This window comes from Microtus ochrogaster, unplaced genomic scaffold (assembly GCF_000317375.1).
Source record: "Microtus ochrogaster isolate Prairie Vole_2 unplaced genomic scaffold, MicOch1.0 UNK14, whole genome shotgun sequence".
Lineage (NCBI taxonomy): Eukaryota > Metazoa > Chordata > Mammalia > Rodentia > Cricetidae > Microtus > Microtus ochrogaster.
In genome coordinates this window covers 1,411,202-1,426,952 of record NW_004949112.1, presented here as the reverse complement: position 1 = coordinate 1,426,952, position 15,751 = coordinate 1,411,202, and the positions used below count along the sequence as shown (strand labels likewise).

At 57.3% G+C, this 15,751-nt stretch overlaps 1 protein-coding gene across 2 annotated transcripts in view; it reads left to right on the top strand.

Annotated features, from left to right (window-relative positions):
- The window catches only part of Lmtk3 (lemur tyrosine kinase 3), a 19,866-nt gene extending 5,488 nt beyond the window's left edge, over window positions 1-14,378 (top strand). For both annotated transcript variants that reach the window (XM_005366773.3, XM_013353677.2), the window contains exons 7-16: window positions 2,325-2,412; window positions 2,714-2,862; window positions 3,574-3,658; window positions 3,739-3,860; window positions 3,935-4,084; window positions 4,397-6,834; window positions 9,159-9,553; window positions 11,233-11,368; window positions 11,679-11,816; window positions 14,273-14,378. In XM_005366773.3, coding sequence (XP_005366830.2) covers window positions 2,325-2,412; window positions 2,714-2,862; window positions 3,574-3,658; window positions 3,739-3,860; window positions 3,935-4,084; window positions 4,397-6,834; window positions 9,159-9,553; window positions 11,233-11,368; window positions 11,679-11,816; window positions 14,273-14,289 — 3,718 coding nt within the window. In that variant the 3' untranslated portion in view covers window positions 14,290-14,378. The remainder of the gene's footprint in view (window positions 1-2,324; window positions 2,413-2,713; window positions 2,863-3,573; window positions 3,659-3,738; window positions 3,861-3,934; window positions 4,085-4,396; window positions 6,835-9,158; window positions 9,554-11,232; window positions 11,369-11,678; window positions 11,817-14,272) is intronic.
- Window positions 14,379-15,751: the final 1,373 nt, after the last annotated feature.

Here is a 15,751-nt window from a genome sequence, read left to right as displayed (position 1 = left end):
ACACACACACGCACAGATACACACACAGACGCACACACACACGCACAGATACACACACACAGACACACACACACACGCACAGACACACACACACAGACACACACACACGCACACACGCTGCAGCTGCTCTCCTGCCACAAGGCCTTTGCTTCTCACTCTGTAGACTTCCATTTCTTACCCGAGCGTCTCTAATGCTGACCTGGGGATTCATGTTCCCGTCTTCCGTCTCAGCTCGCAGGCCCTCGGTAAGGAGGGTCTTGCACAGGTGAGCTTCACCTGCAAGTGTACTCAGAAGGCTGGGGCAGCACGATCGTGAGCCTGAGGCCAGCTACAGAAGGAGACCCTGTCTCAGAAAGTGTGTGTTGTTGGAGTTTTGCCTTGCTACTTGCATATTGTCTGTTTTTCTCTTTATAAACCGAGGCTCTTTAAGGTAAATAAAATGAAATCAGTTCAGACCTCATTAGGCCAGATGGTGGTTCACCCCCGCAATCAGAACACTTCAGAAGCTGAGGCAGGAGGATCTCTATGAATTTGAGGCCAGCCTAGGCTACTAAAAATGAATTTAAATAGTCATTTCCTGAGTGACACTTGGCACATTTCGGGTGCACACCAGCTGACTCGTGTCAGAAATCTATGGGGACAGCCCAGGCTGACTGGCTGCTCAGGCCCTCGCTGTCTGAGCACGGGTGTTACTAGTTCTGTCGGCCCTCAGTAGATGTCTACTGATCCAGACTTGGACCTGAACGATATGGCCCTTCGTCTGTGACCAAGTCCAGTCTGTGTGGCCCTGCGCAAGTTGCTTTCCCGCTTCGGACTCTTTGCCACTCTGGGTCGCCCTGGTCTTTATTCTGCCCCACAGAGTTGTGGCGAAGCCCTGGCTTTCTCTCTCCATCGTCCTTGGTCCTTAGCTCCTGCTGTTTCTTAGGTTCCAGCACGTGGCAGTCACTTTTCACAGGCTTTTAACCAAGTGGGGGTTAGGAGTCTCCTTCTAGGAGGGGAGGGGCTGAGGAGCCGGCCTAGCTGTGGCTGTAACAGAGATACTAGCCTGGCCCGGCAAGTGGCCTGTAAGAGAAAAAACTCATGTGCACTGGCCTCACTTGAGGAGGGTTGTGGGGAAGGGAAGGGTTTGTAACAATGACAGGGCTACTTTCAGAGACCGGGGAGGCCTAGTTCCTTAGGAGCCAGCAGTCTTGCAGAGCCCTGTGGGAAGCTGGTTACAGCGAGAGAGAGTGGAGCATGCTAGCATTGGGCAGCAGCCAGCAGCCCTGCAGACACAGCTGGGACAGAGGGTGAAAATCAAGTCAAGCATATGTCTAAGTGTCAGAGTAAAAGCAACAGTAATGGTAGGACTGGTGGTGTACACCTACCTAGTATCCCAGCACTCTGAAGGCTGAGGCAGGAGGATTGTGCACTCCCTAGCAGCTTGAGCTGCAGAGTGAAACCTTACCTTAGATGTACAGAATAGCAGGACCCACCCTCGTCACAAGCAGCTCCCCCACAGCATGCTTTCCACATGGTTTCTATGGGAGCCCCTTCCCATCCGTCACAGGAGGGAAGCAGAGGAGGCAGCGGGCCTCCCCGGGAGACCTGAGAAGGATCCAGACCCAGGGTGAGGCTGGATGATGAGGAAGTGAGGGCACTTTGGGAGAGTGCTGAAGCTGGGGCCTAGGCAGTGGCAGAGACAAGAATGGGCTCAGCGGTTAGGAATGTGTGCCGCTCTTTCAGAGGACCTGAATTTAGTCCCCAGCCCTGAGTCAAATGGCTCGCAAGTGCCTGCAACTCCAGTCCCAGATCTGATGCCCTCTCCTGGCCCTCGTGGGCACCTGCACGCACATGCACACACCCACACATAAACACACATATGTACACATAATTCTAAAAAAACACAACATCAGGAGAAAGAGAAAAGAGTGAGGGCGAGGCATGGTGATGGCGCACACCTTTAATCCCAGCACCGTGGAGGCAGAGGCAGGTGGATCTCTGTACGCTTGGGGCTAGCCTGGTCTACAGAGTACAGGACAGCCACGACTATATAGGGAGGCCCAGAGTAAAAAATAAAAAAATAAAAAAAAAATGAGAGAATGTACCCTATAGAGGTGGGCTGTAAGAGCAAAGGCCCAGAGACCCGGGAGGAACAGGAACACCAGAGAGTGAGGGTCTCGTGGCGCTGTTGGGACCATAGAGAGTTGTGCACATGTCAAACAGATTAGGGGCAACTGGAAGATGAGGTAGAGCATCCAGGTCAGGTCTACAGACCTGGTAAAAGGTTTGGTGAGGTGCATCCATGGCATGGACACAGGCTGCTCTTTCTCTACCCCCTAAAGGAGCCTGCAGCACCCCAATGTCCTCCAGTGCCTGGGCGTCTGTGTGGAGACCTTGCCTTTCCTGTTGATCATGGAGTTCTGCCAGCTGGTGAGGGGCTGGGGAAGGGGAGGGCCTACTGGGAGCTAGAAGCCAGCTTTGGTCTCAGGACTTGGGGGGGTCTTAGGTTCCCGTAGTCTCCTCTGTGGCTTCACTAGCTTCCCTTTTCCTTTTTATATTTTTGGGGGCCAGGGATCGAATCCAGGGTGTATCAGGCATGTGTGGCAAGCATCTGACCAACCAGGCTGAAGCAGCAGGGGAAACTGAGGCTTGGAGGGGCTGCCCAACATGGGCCAAAGGCTACTTTGTACTTGCTTCAAATTGTGTTGAACTGCCATTGTTTCCCTCCCAGGGGGACCTGAAGCGATACCTCCGGGCCCAGCGGCCACCTGAGGGCGTGTCCCCTGAACTGCCTCCTCGTGACCTGCGGACACTGCAGAGGATGGGCCTAGAGATTGCCCGGGGTCTGGCTCACCTGCATTCCCACAACTACGTGCACAGGTGAGCTAGGAGGCCACACAGCAGGGGATGCAGGGAAGGACTGAGGAAGTGGATTCTAAAGTGCCAGGCACCTCGAGCTTCTGAAGGGGGCAGAGGAAGAAACCGGGAGGAGCAGCAAAGCAGAGGGAGATTAAGTGAGCAAACTGGATGTGTTGGCTCTGGCCTGCAATCTCAGCACTCAGGAGGCTGAGGCAGGAGGATCCCGGCAGGGTTGAGGCCAGCCTGTCTACATAGCAAGTTCCAGGACTCCCAAGGCTACACAGTGAGACCCTGTCTCAAAAAAGGGGGAGAGGGGAACAGGAAAGGAGGAGTGAAGAAGGAGAGAGGAAGAAAAGGAGAGGCTGGGAGGGAGGAGCCAAAGGAAGGGGAGCTTTGCTAGCAGAGAAAGAGGGAAGAAAGACTGAGGTGTCAATACAGAAGGTGGGGAGCGAGGAGAGAGGGCAGGAGTTAGTAGAGGAAAGCGGGAATTCAGGGGAGGAGGAGCCAGAACAGGAGCGGGAAGATCAACCAGAGGAAGAGGAGGTGTCAGGAGAGAGGAAGGACCCAGAGGAAGGGGAACAGGCAGGTGGTGTGGTGGCGGAGGAGGAGGAAGGAGTCGGGGATGGAGGACCTGCACTAGAAGAGCAGGGTGAGCAGAGGGAAGGAGAGGCGCTGCACTGTGGACAGGGCTTTCCCCTCCCTCATTCTGCCTCCCCCACTCCTACTCCGCAGCGATCTGGCGCTGCGCAACTGCCTGCTAACTTCAGACCTCACTGTTCGCATCGGAGACTACGGGCTTGCGCATAGCAACTACAAGGTGGGCAGTGCGTTGCGTGTGTCTGTGCATGTGGACCAGTATGTGTCACCTGCTGACCTGCTGACCTCGCCCGCCCCCAGGAAGACTACTATCTGACACCCGAGCGCCTATGGGTACCTCTGCGCTGGGCAGCACCGGAGCTGCTGGGCGAACTGCACGGCAGCTTCGTGCTGGTGGATCAGAGCCGTGAGAGCAACGTCTGGTGAGGCCCTGGCTAGCGCCTGGGGGATGGGACTTCACTGCTCTCTGACCTCTGACCTCCAGCCTCCCACACAGGTCACTAGGGGTGACACTTTGGGAGCTATTCGAGTTCGGGGCACAGCCCTACCGACACCTATCCGATGAGGAGGTCCTGGCCTTCGTTGTCCGCCAGCAGCACGTCAAGCTGGCCCGGCCCAGGCTCAAACTGCCCTACGCTGACTATTGGTAAGGCACCTGACTCCGGTCAGGCCCAGGCCCAAACTTCCTATCTCAGCCTCTGAGCACCTTGTCACACCATCTCCCCCATCACCTGATGCCTGGTGGGGAAACTGAAACAGGGGACTGGCACGTGGAACTCTGCCCTAACCACCAGTCCTCACCTGACTTCATTCACCCCCTCTTCTCCCCCCTTCCGGGTCTCTGCCTCCCTCTGCCTCAGGGTCTCCGTCTTTGTCTATCTCTCTCTGTTGGTCTCTGTTCGTCTCCTACTCTTCCTGGAGTTCTGGCCTCTCCATTGTCCCCTCCCTTGTCTCCCAGGTATGATATCCTGCAGTCTTGCTGGCGGCCGCCAGCCCAGCGCCCCTCGGCCTCTGATCTCCAGCTGCAGCTCACTTACCTGCTGTCTGAGCGGCCCCCCAGACCCCCTCCGCCGCCGCCCCCTCCCCGAGATGGGCCCTTCCCCTGGCCCTGGCCCCCCTCGCATAGTGCTCCGCGCCCTGGGACCCTGTCCTCTCAGTTCCCACTTCTGGATGGCTTTCCTGGGGCTGATCCAGATGATGTACTCACGGTCACCGAGAGCAGCCGAGGCCTCAACCTTGAGTGCCTGTGGGAGAAGGCCCGGCGTGGGGCAGGCCGGGGTGGGGGTGCACCTCCCTGGCAGCCTGCCTCTGCTCCTCCTGCGCCCCACACCAACCCATCCAACCCCTTCTACGAGGCGCTGTCCACGCCAAGCGTGCTGCCGGTCATCAGCGCACGCAGCCCCTCGGTGAGCAGCGAGTACTACATCCGCCTGGAGGAGCATGGTTCTCCACCAGAGCCCCTCTTCCCCAACGACTGGGACCCCCTGGACCCAGGCGTGCCCGGTCCCCAGGCCCCCCAGGCTCCCTCCGAGGTCCCCCAGCTGGTGTCCGAGACCTGGGCTTCCCCCCTCTTCCCTGCGCCCCGACCCTTTCAGACCCAGTCCTCCGGATCAGGTGGCTTCCTACTGAGCGGCTGGGACCCCGAGGGCCGGGGCGCTGGAGAGACCTTGGCAGGAGATCCTGCCGAGGTGCTTGGGGAGCAGGGTACCGCACCCTGGGCCGAGGAAGAAGAAGAAGAGAGCTCCCCAGGCGAGGACAGCAGCAGTCTTGGGGGGGGACCCAGCCGCCGGGGACCCCTCCCTTGTCCCCTGTGCAGTCGCGAGGGTCCCTGCTCCTGCCTGCCATTGGAGAGGGGGGACGCCGTGGCTGGTTGGGGGGGGCACCCTGCCCTTGGTTGTCCCCACCCTCCAGAGGACGACTCTTCCCTGCGTGCAGAGCGGGGCTCCTTGGCCGACTTGCCCCTGGTCCCCCCTACGTCAGCCCCTCCCGAGTTTCTGGACCCCCTTATGGGAGCCGCAGCGCCCCAGTACCCCGGGCGGGGGCCGCCTCCCGCTCCCCCCCCTCCGCCGCCACCTCCCCGGGCCCCCGCGGAACCGGCCGCGTCCCCCGACCCCCCGTCGGCCCTGGCCAGTCCAGGCTCCGGCCTGTCGTCTCCGGGCCCCAAACCGGGGGACAGCGGCTACGAGACCGAGACCCCTTTTTCCCCCGAGGGAGCCTTCCCAGGTGGGGGGGCGGCGGAGGAGGAAGGGGTCCCTCGGCCGCGGGCTCCCCCCGAGCCACCCGACCCAGGAGCGCCCCGGCCACCCCCAGACCCGGGTCCCCTCCCACTCCCAGGGTCCCAGGAGAAGCCAACCTTTGTAGTTCAAGTGAGCACCGAGCAACTGCTGATGTCCCTGCGGGAGGACGTGACAAAGAACCTCCTAGGGGACAAGGGGTCGACAGCCGGGGAGTCAGGGCCCAGGAAGGCGTGGAGAAACCCCGCGAACGGAGAGAAGGACCCAGGCCCGAACAGGGACCTGACATCTCTGGGCAACAGGAAGAAAGTCCCCAGCTGGAACCTCCCGGTGAACGGGTTGACAGTGTTGGAGAACGGGAAGCCGGGAGCCCCGGACATGAAGGAGAAGGTGGTGGAGAATGGCTTGGAATCTCCCGAGAGAGGAGAGAGAGCCCTGGTGAATGGGGAGCCCATGCCCCCAGAGCCCGGCGAGAAGGTGCTGGCGAATGGGGTTCTGATGTCCCCAAAGAGCGAGGAGAAGGTGGCAGAGAATGGGGTCCTGAGGCTGCCCAGGAACACGGAGAGGCTACCAGAGACTGGACCTCGGAGAGCCCCAGGACCCTGGGAGAAGATGCCCGAGACTGGGGGTCTAGCTCCAGAGACCCTGCTGGATCAAGCCCCTGCGCCCTGCGAGGTAGCCTTGCCCCAGAACGGCTTGGAGACGGCCCCTGGCCAGCTTGGCCTAGTCCCCAAGAGCGAGAACCCGGAACCCGGGACCGAGTGGAGAGTCCACGAGACTGGGGGGGCACTGAGAGCCCCCGGGGCTGGGAAGCTGGACCTCGGGAGTGGGGACCGAGCCCAGGGGGGCGTGGGGATGGCCCCCGCCGGCGGCCCCGCAAGCGGCGTGGACGCAAAGGTCGGATGGGTAGACAACTCGAGACCACTGCCACCTCCGCCACAGCCACTGGGGGCCCAGCAGAGGAGGCCGGAGCCAGTGCCCCTGAAAGCCAGGCCGGAGGTGGCTCTAGAGGACGAGCCAGGGGTCCCAGACAGCAGACTCGGAGAAGACACGGCCCCCAGCGTAGACGAGGACCCCCCCAAGCTGGAGAGGAAGGGCCCCGAGATGCCACGCTTGTTCTTGGACTTGGGACCCCCTCAGGGGAACAGCGAGCAGATCAAAGGTGAGGAGATGGCCAGTTTCTGGGGCAGAGGAGGTGGTGAGGAAAAGCTGAATAGACCCTGGCACTGAATGCCTACGCAGGAGTCCTTGTACCACGGATCTAGCCTTGGCTGTGGTCCCATCTGTATTCCTAAGAACAGGTCTTTCCTTCCACCTGCCAAGAATGGATGATAGGGAAGGCCCCTACCTGGCAAGGTGGCTGTGAGGGGAGGCCTTAGCAAAGCCCTTAGCTATGGCCTAATTGTCACCACTGAACTCTATGACATAGTGAAGGCCTGTCTGTGTTATTGAAGCTTGTGTAGATGGGGCCTCCAAGTTTGGAACCAGAAGGTACCCAGAAACAGGAGAGGGCTGGGGGAAAAGGTGGGGAAAGTTAGGTGTCTAGGAATAGCTCCCACAAGGCTAAGGGAGTTGTGGAATTTGCTAGTTTTTCTTGTTAGTTCAGTGTTCTGAGTGTTTGAATGGTTGTAGCCAGCTCTGAAGTCTGGTGCTGCTGGCCAGGACTGTGTGAGGGCTCCTCTAAGCTGAGAATGCTCAAGAGTGGAACCATATGTCCACAGTGCCAGCACTTGGGAGAGGGAAGCAAAGGATCCTGTGAACTGGGCTGCCCATCAAGTTCCAGGCCAGCCTGGGCTACATAGTGAGGTCCTGCCTCAGACAAAGCAGAAGGAGATAGCTCAGTTGATAAAATATGTGAGGAACTGATCCCCAAGAGCCACACAAACTAGGTGCGCTGCTGTGCTTGTAATTATATCTAAAGGAAAAAAACTCTGGGAAGTAGAGACAGGAGGATGGCCGGAGCTCACCGCCTAGCCACTCTGGCTTAATTGGTGAGCTAAGGCCCAGTGAGTGATCCTTTCTCAAAGGGCATGTACTGAGGACACCTGAGGTTGTTCTCTGTCCACCCACATGCCCCCTCCCATTAAAAAAAAGGCAGGCAACATGGCCCAGATGAAGGCACTCGCCACCAACCCTGACGTCTGGAGTTTGATCCCCAGTACCATGGTCGAAGGAGAACTTCTTGTTCCCTAACTACCACACACATGCTGTTGTACATGTGTGCCCACACACATGCATAAATACACGCACAGAGATATACACAAAATTTAAATATTTAAAGGCAGCAGTAAACTGAGGGGTCTCTAATATGTCAGGCCATAGGTTTCCCGTGGCTGGACCCCAGGGGGCCAGGGCTCACTGAGAGGCTAGGAGCAGAACGGTGAGCCACACAGCAACATCTCAAGAAAGATGGTGCCCACCCAAGCTCCTGAAACCCTACGGAGTATACTGCCCTATTCCTGCTCTGCACTGGCACCCCTCCTGTGTGTCTAGGAAGACACCAGGGTCACATGACACTACTGGTTGAACCAAAATGTCTCAGAGAGTCTGGGTAAAAAGAGGCTAGGAATGGCTTACTATTTTTCCACCCAGGGAACTCCTATTTATCCTTTAACGTCGCACATAAACTTCCCCTTCCCTGGGAAGCCTTTATGATGGTTAAAGGCTATCACTCCAGCCTTATTGTGCACACCCACCACTCTGCACAGCGCTGTGGCTGCAGTGACGCTCATCCCACTACCCTGAAGGGCAGACACCTTCTGAGCCAAGGCGAAGGCAAGGAGACGAGCTGAGTGGCTAGCAGGGGATGGGTGGAGTGGGCACCAGCTTGGCACGTTTAGAGAGCAGCAACAGGTCAGTGAGATGTGAAAGCAGGAAGTGGCCTCACCTGTCCCCTCCTGTCCCCTCCGTAGAGCCTGCAGGTGGTTTAAATGTGCACTGAGGGAGGGGAGGAAGGAGTGGCCCTTTCCTGTTGCCTGGGGCACAGTGGAAGAATGGGATAGGACTGGGTGGAGAGTGGCCTTGGGGACCTTTGGGGTAGAGAAAGTGCTGGGAGGTGGCCAGGCAGGGAGGGATTTCCCTTCTGCAGGGAACATTGGTTTATTAACCCTAGGGATTGTGAGCACTTCTCTGTGCACAGACCAAAGCTGGGTGAGCATTGTTCTGTTCCGAGACCAGGTACACTAACTAGGGCCGGACAGCTACGCTAGGAAGGGGGTGTGGCCAGAGCATGTATGCCTGGTCAGTGCTGGAGAACCGGCTGTGATAATGTCATATACATACAAATGTTGAGAGGGGGCAAGAACAGGGAGTTTTGACTGAGATGGGGACAGATTGCAGAGAATAGCTGGGCCCAGGTGTGAGAAGCCTGTTGCTCTGGGTGCTGAGATTATGCACTGGAGTGGGGGGGGGGTCTCTCACTCTGTATACAGAGAATCCCTCAGAACACAGCCCTGGGCAGAGCCTGACCTGTCTCTCCCCTTGCAGCCAAACTCTCCCGGCTCTCGCTGGCGCTCCCTCCGCTCACGCTCACGCCGTTCCCGGGCCCGGGCCCGCGGCGGCCACCTTGGGAGGGCGCGGACGCAGGGGCGGCTGGAGGGGAGGCCGGCGGGGCGGGGGCGCCGGGGCCAGCGGAGGAGGACGGGGAGGACGAGGACGAGGACGAGGAGGACGAGGAGGCAGCGGGCTCTCGGGGCCCCGGGAGGACGCGGGAAGCCCCAGTGCCCGTCGTGGTGAGCAGCGCCGACGCGGACACGGCCCGCCCGCTGCGGGGGCTGCTCAAGTCTCCACGCGCGGCCGACGAACCCGAGGACAGCGAACTGGAGAGGAAGCGCAAGATGGTCTCCTTCCACGGGGACGTGACCGTCTACCTCTTCGACCAGGTGAGCGGGGCCTCAGGGCAGACCGCAGCAGGACTGGAGGGAGGCGGACCCCCGGGTGGTCCTGATGAAGCAGCGGGGCTAGAGGAAGACTCACCTTGCGGGGGGGGGGCGAGGGGGGTGCCTGGGAAGCCCAGTCAGTGGGTAGGGCCTGCAGGGAGCAAGTGGGCGGGACCTGGGGGGCTAGGCCAGGGTGGGTGGGCCGAGCCTAGCAGGAGTAGGACCAGGAATGGGCTAGGGACTTGTGATGCGAAGGGGTCTGGAGGTCTAGAAGACTGTCAGGTAGCAGCCTAGATAGGCTGGGAGACAAAAATAGAGATTAAATACTGAGCGAATGGGAATGGGGCCCGGATCTCTGCGGGCGGAGCCTAGTGCTTTGGGGTCTGGTTTGTCGTTAACAACTTTAACGTCTGTGGACTTGACTCTAATTTAATTTTTAGTAGTGTTTGTCTGGGTATATTAGGGAGTGCGGGTGCCTCCGAAGACCATAAGCTTCGAGTGCTCTGGGTGGTCCAGTGAATGGGTGGCCAGAGGCAGGTGTCCCATGTGGCACCTGGGTAACGAACCCTAGTCTTTTGGAAAACAGCTACACCTCTTAGCCTCTAAGCATCTCCAGCCCCTTGGGGTTGGGCTTTAAATGGGGTGAATCTTATCATGTGTAGGTTTAAGAAGGAGCAGGTTTGGCTTGGTTGCTCAGGTTTGCAATCCCTACTTCCAGAAGACAGAGGCAAGACAATCTATAGTTTTTTTGTTTATTTATTTTGAGACAGAGTTTCTTTGTAGCCCCTGGCTGTCCTTGAACTAGCTCGAATTCACAGAGATCCGCCTGCCTCTGTCTCCTGAATGCCAGCACCACTACCACCCAGCGACAGTCTGTGGTTAAAGGCCAGCCTGATTTGCTCAGAGTTCAGGGCAGCCAGGGCTACATATCAAAACCCTGTCTCAAACAAACAAATGAACAAACATACTAAAAAAAAACAGTAACTGGGACCTGAAATCTCTATCCTGAAAACGGGAGGTCTTATGGACTGAGACTGTCTGAGGCCAGGTCGTGAGACACTTGAGGAGAACGGGATCAGGCACTGGGTTCAGGGACCTTGGATGCCAAAGTGGAATCTCTGTGTAGCCCTGGGTGTCCGGGAACTCACTCTGTAGACCAGGCTGGCCTAGAACTCGGAGACCCACCTGCCTCTGCTTCTTGTGCTGGGATTAATTAAAGGCGCACCACTTTGCTGGGCTCAAGTGGGACGGTGAGAGTTTGAGTGGGGGCTGGGGTATTGTCTTTTTGTCAGCCGCCGTTAGGGATCGGGAGGGCCAGAAGAACAGGCTGTTAGTTCTGAGACAGGTTTGGATCTCTGCAGCCCATATCTCTGAGGTGGTGGCATGGGCTTTAGAGCAGTGTCTTGGGTTAAGGGCTCTGAGTTCAGGCTGAATTTAGGAAGCAGAAAGGAATTATTGAGCTGGGTGGGGCTTCACAATCAGGTAAGAAACCAGGGTGAGAGTAAGGCCCGTCGGAAGCTTCGAAGGCAGACGAGGGTTACATCCACTTCGTCTAAGTCAGCGATTACAGGCTGGGGTACCTAAAGCCCCAGCAATATCTTTGATTTTATTGTCCCTTGGAGCGGTAGTTGGGATGTGACAATTCATTCCCTATCGTTTCCTACCCTTCCTTGCTTTCACAGGAGACTCCAACCAACGAGTTGAGCGTCCAGAGCACCCCCGAGGGGGACACGGACCCATCAACGCCCCCAGCGCCCCCGACGCCTCCCCACCCCGCCACCCCAGGAGATGGGTTTCCCAACAACGACAGCGGCTTTGGTGAGGGGCGGAGCCCACGGCTTGGGCAGCGGAAGGGCGGGGTTTGGGAAGGGAGGGACAGGCCTTATTATACAGTGGGCGTGTCCTGTAGGGAGCTCGGTGCTTGGAAGGGACCTGGGAGAGTTCCGGAGTCCGTCCAGCCTTGAAGGGTGGACGGAGGGTCCTGGGAGGAGCTCTGGAAGACAGGGCCTGGTAGAGGCGGCCAGGGGACAGGAGGTAGCTGAAGTGGGAGGGGCGGGGCCTTGCTGGAGGGTGGGGCTAAAGCCTGCGAGACTGGTGTGTCTCTAAGGTTGGTCTATTCTCTCCCTAGGCGGCAGTTTCGAGTGGGCGGAGGATTTCCCCCTCCTCCCCCCGCCCGGGCCCCCCCTGTGCTTCTCCCGCTTCTCCGTCTCACCTGCGCTGGAGACCCCGGGGCCGCCCGCCCGGGCTCCCGACGCCCGGCCCGCAGGTACAGTGCTTCCAGCTGGACCCTGCCCCACCCCTCCCCAACCTGCCCTCCCTCGCCTTGTCTAGCTCGTAATTTTCCTGCCTGTCTCTCTTCCATCCCCCCCATCCATCACATTGACACCTCTCAACTCAAACCAATTGGCTCCCATTCACACCTTGGACAGTTACATCTCTTAACCTCAGTTTCTTCAGTGATTCCCATATGCACACTCTCCTGCCCATCTTTTCCATTTCTGGGCTCAAACACCTCCATCTCCTCTCTGAAAGCACTTAAAAAGCCGGCAGAGGATATGGCAGACCCCCAGAGACAGGAGCATTATAGCAGCGGCGAGTTCGCAGCTCCCTGCCGCATTGTAAGCCACTCAATCCTCAGTGCGATCCTTAGAGTAGATTCTAGTCCCCTCATTTTACGGAAAGGAGAACTGAAGCACCTAGAAAAGAGGCTTGAGCCCGAATTTCTCTCCTGGCTGCTGGCCCTGAGTGCTGCCCTCTCGTGGTTAGCATCTGCTGCATCCTCGCACTCTTGAAGCCAGCCACTCGGTTCTCCCCCTGCTGGCCACCATGTGGAACACCCAGTATCGGCCCTGACTTTTTTCAGGGATGTAATGTGGGCCAGTCAGTGTCCCTCTCTGCCTCAGCATCCTCACCCATAGAATGGGTATGATAGGGAATCATGCTCCTGAGTGTTCTGAGGGTTTAAGTGGTTTAATCCCTCTGATGGGCATGGAGCCTGGAGCTTGTGTAATGCCGTTACTGACCCAGAACTGTGAACAACCTGAACGAAGGCTGGAGGCAGTAGAGCTTAGCTAGTTCAAGGAACAGAAGACTCTGCTGCTGAGGGTGCAGAGTCAGAGTGAGGGGAAGGGATGGGACAGATTCTTTTTTTTAATTTTAATTTTATGTACATTAGTGTTTTACTTACACGTATGTCTGTGTCAGATGGCATAGTGTTTCCAGACAGTTGTGAGCTACAATGTACAATGTAGGTGCTGGGAATTGAACCCGGGTCCTCTGGGAGAGCAGCCAGTGCTCACAACCACTGTACAATCTCTCCAGCCCTGAGATGGGACAGATTATAAATGACTTCGGGGCCTGGTGTGGCGCACACCTTTAATCCCAGCACTTGGGAGGCAGAGGCAGGTGGATTGGTGAATTCAAGGCCAGCATGGTCTACAGAGTGAGTTCTAAGACAGTCAAGACTACACTGAGAAACCCTGTCTCGAAAAACCAAAACATATAAAATAATAATAAAACAAATAAAGGACTTGGGGAAATTTTGCCCAGAGGATGGTGGTGAACCGTGAAGGAGTGTAAGCAGGGGACAGGCTGTGGCCTGAGATGGCCTGGGTGTCTAGGGAAAGGCTCGCAAAGAGTCCAGGTAGGAGAGGCTAGTGAGCAAGCTAGGCACAGGGAGAGAGGAGGGGGAGGGCAGAGTCAAGGGAAAGATAGGATTGGGGCTGAATCCCTCCAAGTTACCCCAAATATTGCTTCCTGACACCTCCATCTCAAGATCCCCAAGAACACAGGGCAGGGTAGGTCCAGGGTGTGGGGATACTGGTTAGACAGTGAGTCAGGGCCAAGGCTGGTAGAATGACCTCACTGCTAGTCACCAGGAGTGGAGATGGAGGGCCCAGTGGTAGGAAGCCCCAAATCCTTACCTGCTATCACAGATACTCCCGCCAGGCATGGGCGGGGAAGTTGCTAAGCATGTCTGTCTCCCCAGACCACTGCAGGCATTCCTGTGGGCTCCACCTTTACATCAGCTCCTGAGTGAAGAACTCACCCCATGTACTTTGAAAAGGAGCAAGGGCCACGCTTTCCACTCAAGGAGGAAGTAGGCTGATGCCTCCCCTTTGCCAGGCCCCCAGCTGTCAGCACAAAGTGTGAAGAAGGGCTGACCCCACTGGCCCTGGTGTTCTAGATCCAGAGAATGGGTCAGGCTGTCATGATGTTTGGGGAGGCTGGAGGATCGTCCTGTGAAACCTTGTTGAATGTACTGTAGGTCCCATACGCTATGCAGTGGAGATACAGGCAGACGACTTCTTCCGCAGTGACGGGAATGAGATCCATTAACACTCAGTGCCAGAGAGGGATGCCTGAGGAAAGCTGAAGAAGCAGATGGTAGCCTGGATGTCCAAGGGTGCCGAGATGATTCACAGTGGTTGTGAAAGGCCTCTAAGAGGGGGCCTGGATTACCTGGGAAGGACATTTAGACACTGGGAACAGCAGATGCAAAGACCCTGGGGTAGAATGGTATCTGAAACGCTGAGGGCAGAGGGTGGGATAAGCATGGTGCCACTACCGAACCTTCAGCTTGACTGAGTTGAGGGCAGAGGATGGGATAGGCATGGTGCCACTACTGGACCTTCAGCTTGACTGAGTTGGAAACCATAAGCCTGTCTTCCCCGATTCTGTCCCTCCTGATCCCCATCCTTTCTCTACTCTCTTTATCCTCAGGCCCCGTGGAGAACTGACTCCCCAAAGACCCAGCCCCTTTGCGCCCCAAGAAGAGGGTTTACGAGCAGAATCTTGTGTGGACGACGCAGCCATTGCCCCTGACACTGACACAGCCTCTGGGGAGGCACCTGAGGCTGGGCCCTCCTCCTCCTCCACCATGTGCCAAACAGGAGGCCCCGGCCCTCCACCCAGTCCCCCAGATGGGTCCCCTGATACCCCTGACCCCCTTGGAGCCACATGAGGCAGGAAGCCCCATCGCTGGATAGCCACACTTCTTGGAACTGAACTGAACTCTTGGGCCTGGAGCCCCTGGCACAGCAGAGGTCCCTCCTGACCCACTCCTGGCCTCATGAGGGCCACTGACTTCAGGAACCTGGGCCCCCATCTTGCGTCTCCCCTCACCCCCAGCCTGGCCCCTGGAGGGGGCCTCTGGTTCAAACCTTCGCGTGACATTTTCACATTATTTAAAAAAGACAAAAACCAACTTTTTGGAGGAAACTGGGGCCTGTGTGTATTTGGGTAGTTGGGAGGGGGGTTCCAGTAGACACTGAATGGCGGTCACTGTCCTCTCCCCGTAGCCCCAAGGCAAGGTGCCCATGCAGCGGTGGGGCTTGCCTGCCTCTTCCCTGCTCTGGGTCTGTTCCTTATAGCCCCTGACATTGGTGGCAGCTTCAAGTTATCCTTCCATGTTCCACAAGGAGTCCAAGCAGTTGTGGTGACCATGTTCCTGCAGGGTCTGGAAGCTGTCCCAGGGCCAAGTGGTGGTGGAAAAGTGCTCAGAACTGGTCTGCTGACTCTCAGCTGTCATCTGCTAGCCACTGCCTGGCCTGCATTGGCTTGTCTCAGTTCACTTACATCTCCTGGAGAGGCACACAACTACTGTACACACACACACACACACGCACCCCTCTCTCTGAGCCTGGACAGTTGTACACACACACACCTCTCTCTCTGGCATGGACAGCTGTACACACACCTCTCTCTCTCTGGCATGGACAGCTGTATACACACCTCTCTCTCTCTGGCATGGACAGTTGTACACACACCTCTCTCTCTGGTACGGACAGTTGTACACACACACACCTCTCTGGCATAGACAGCACACATCTCTCTCTCTGGCATGGACAGCTGTACACACACACACACATCTCTCTCTCTCTCTGGCATGGACAGCTGTACACACACCTCTCTCTCTCTGGCATGGACAGTTGTACACACACCTCTCTCTCTGGTATGGACAGTTGTACACACATACACCTCTCTGGCATAGACAGCTGTACACAAACACAACTCAGGCATGGACAGCTGTACACACACACCTCTCTCTCTGGCATGGACAGCTGTACACACACACACACACACACACATCTCTCTCTCTCTCTGGCATGGACAGCTGTACACACACACACACACACATCTCTCTCTCTCTGGCATGGACAGCTGTACACACACACACACACACACACACACACATCTCTC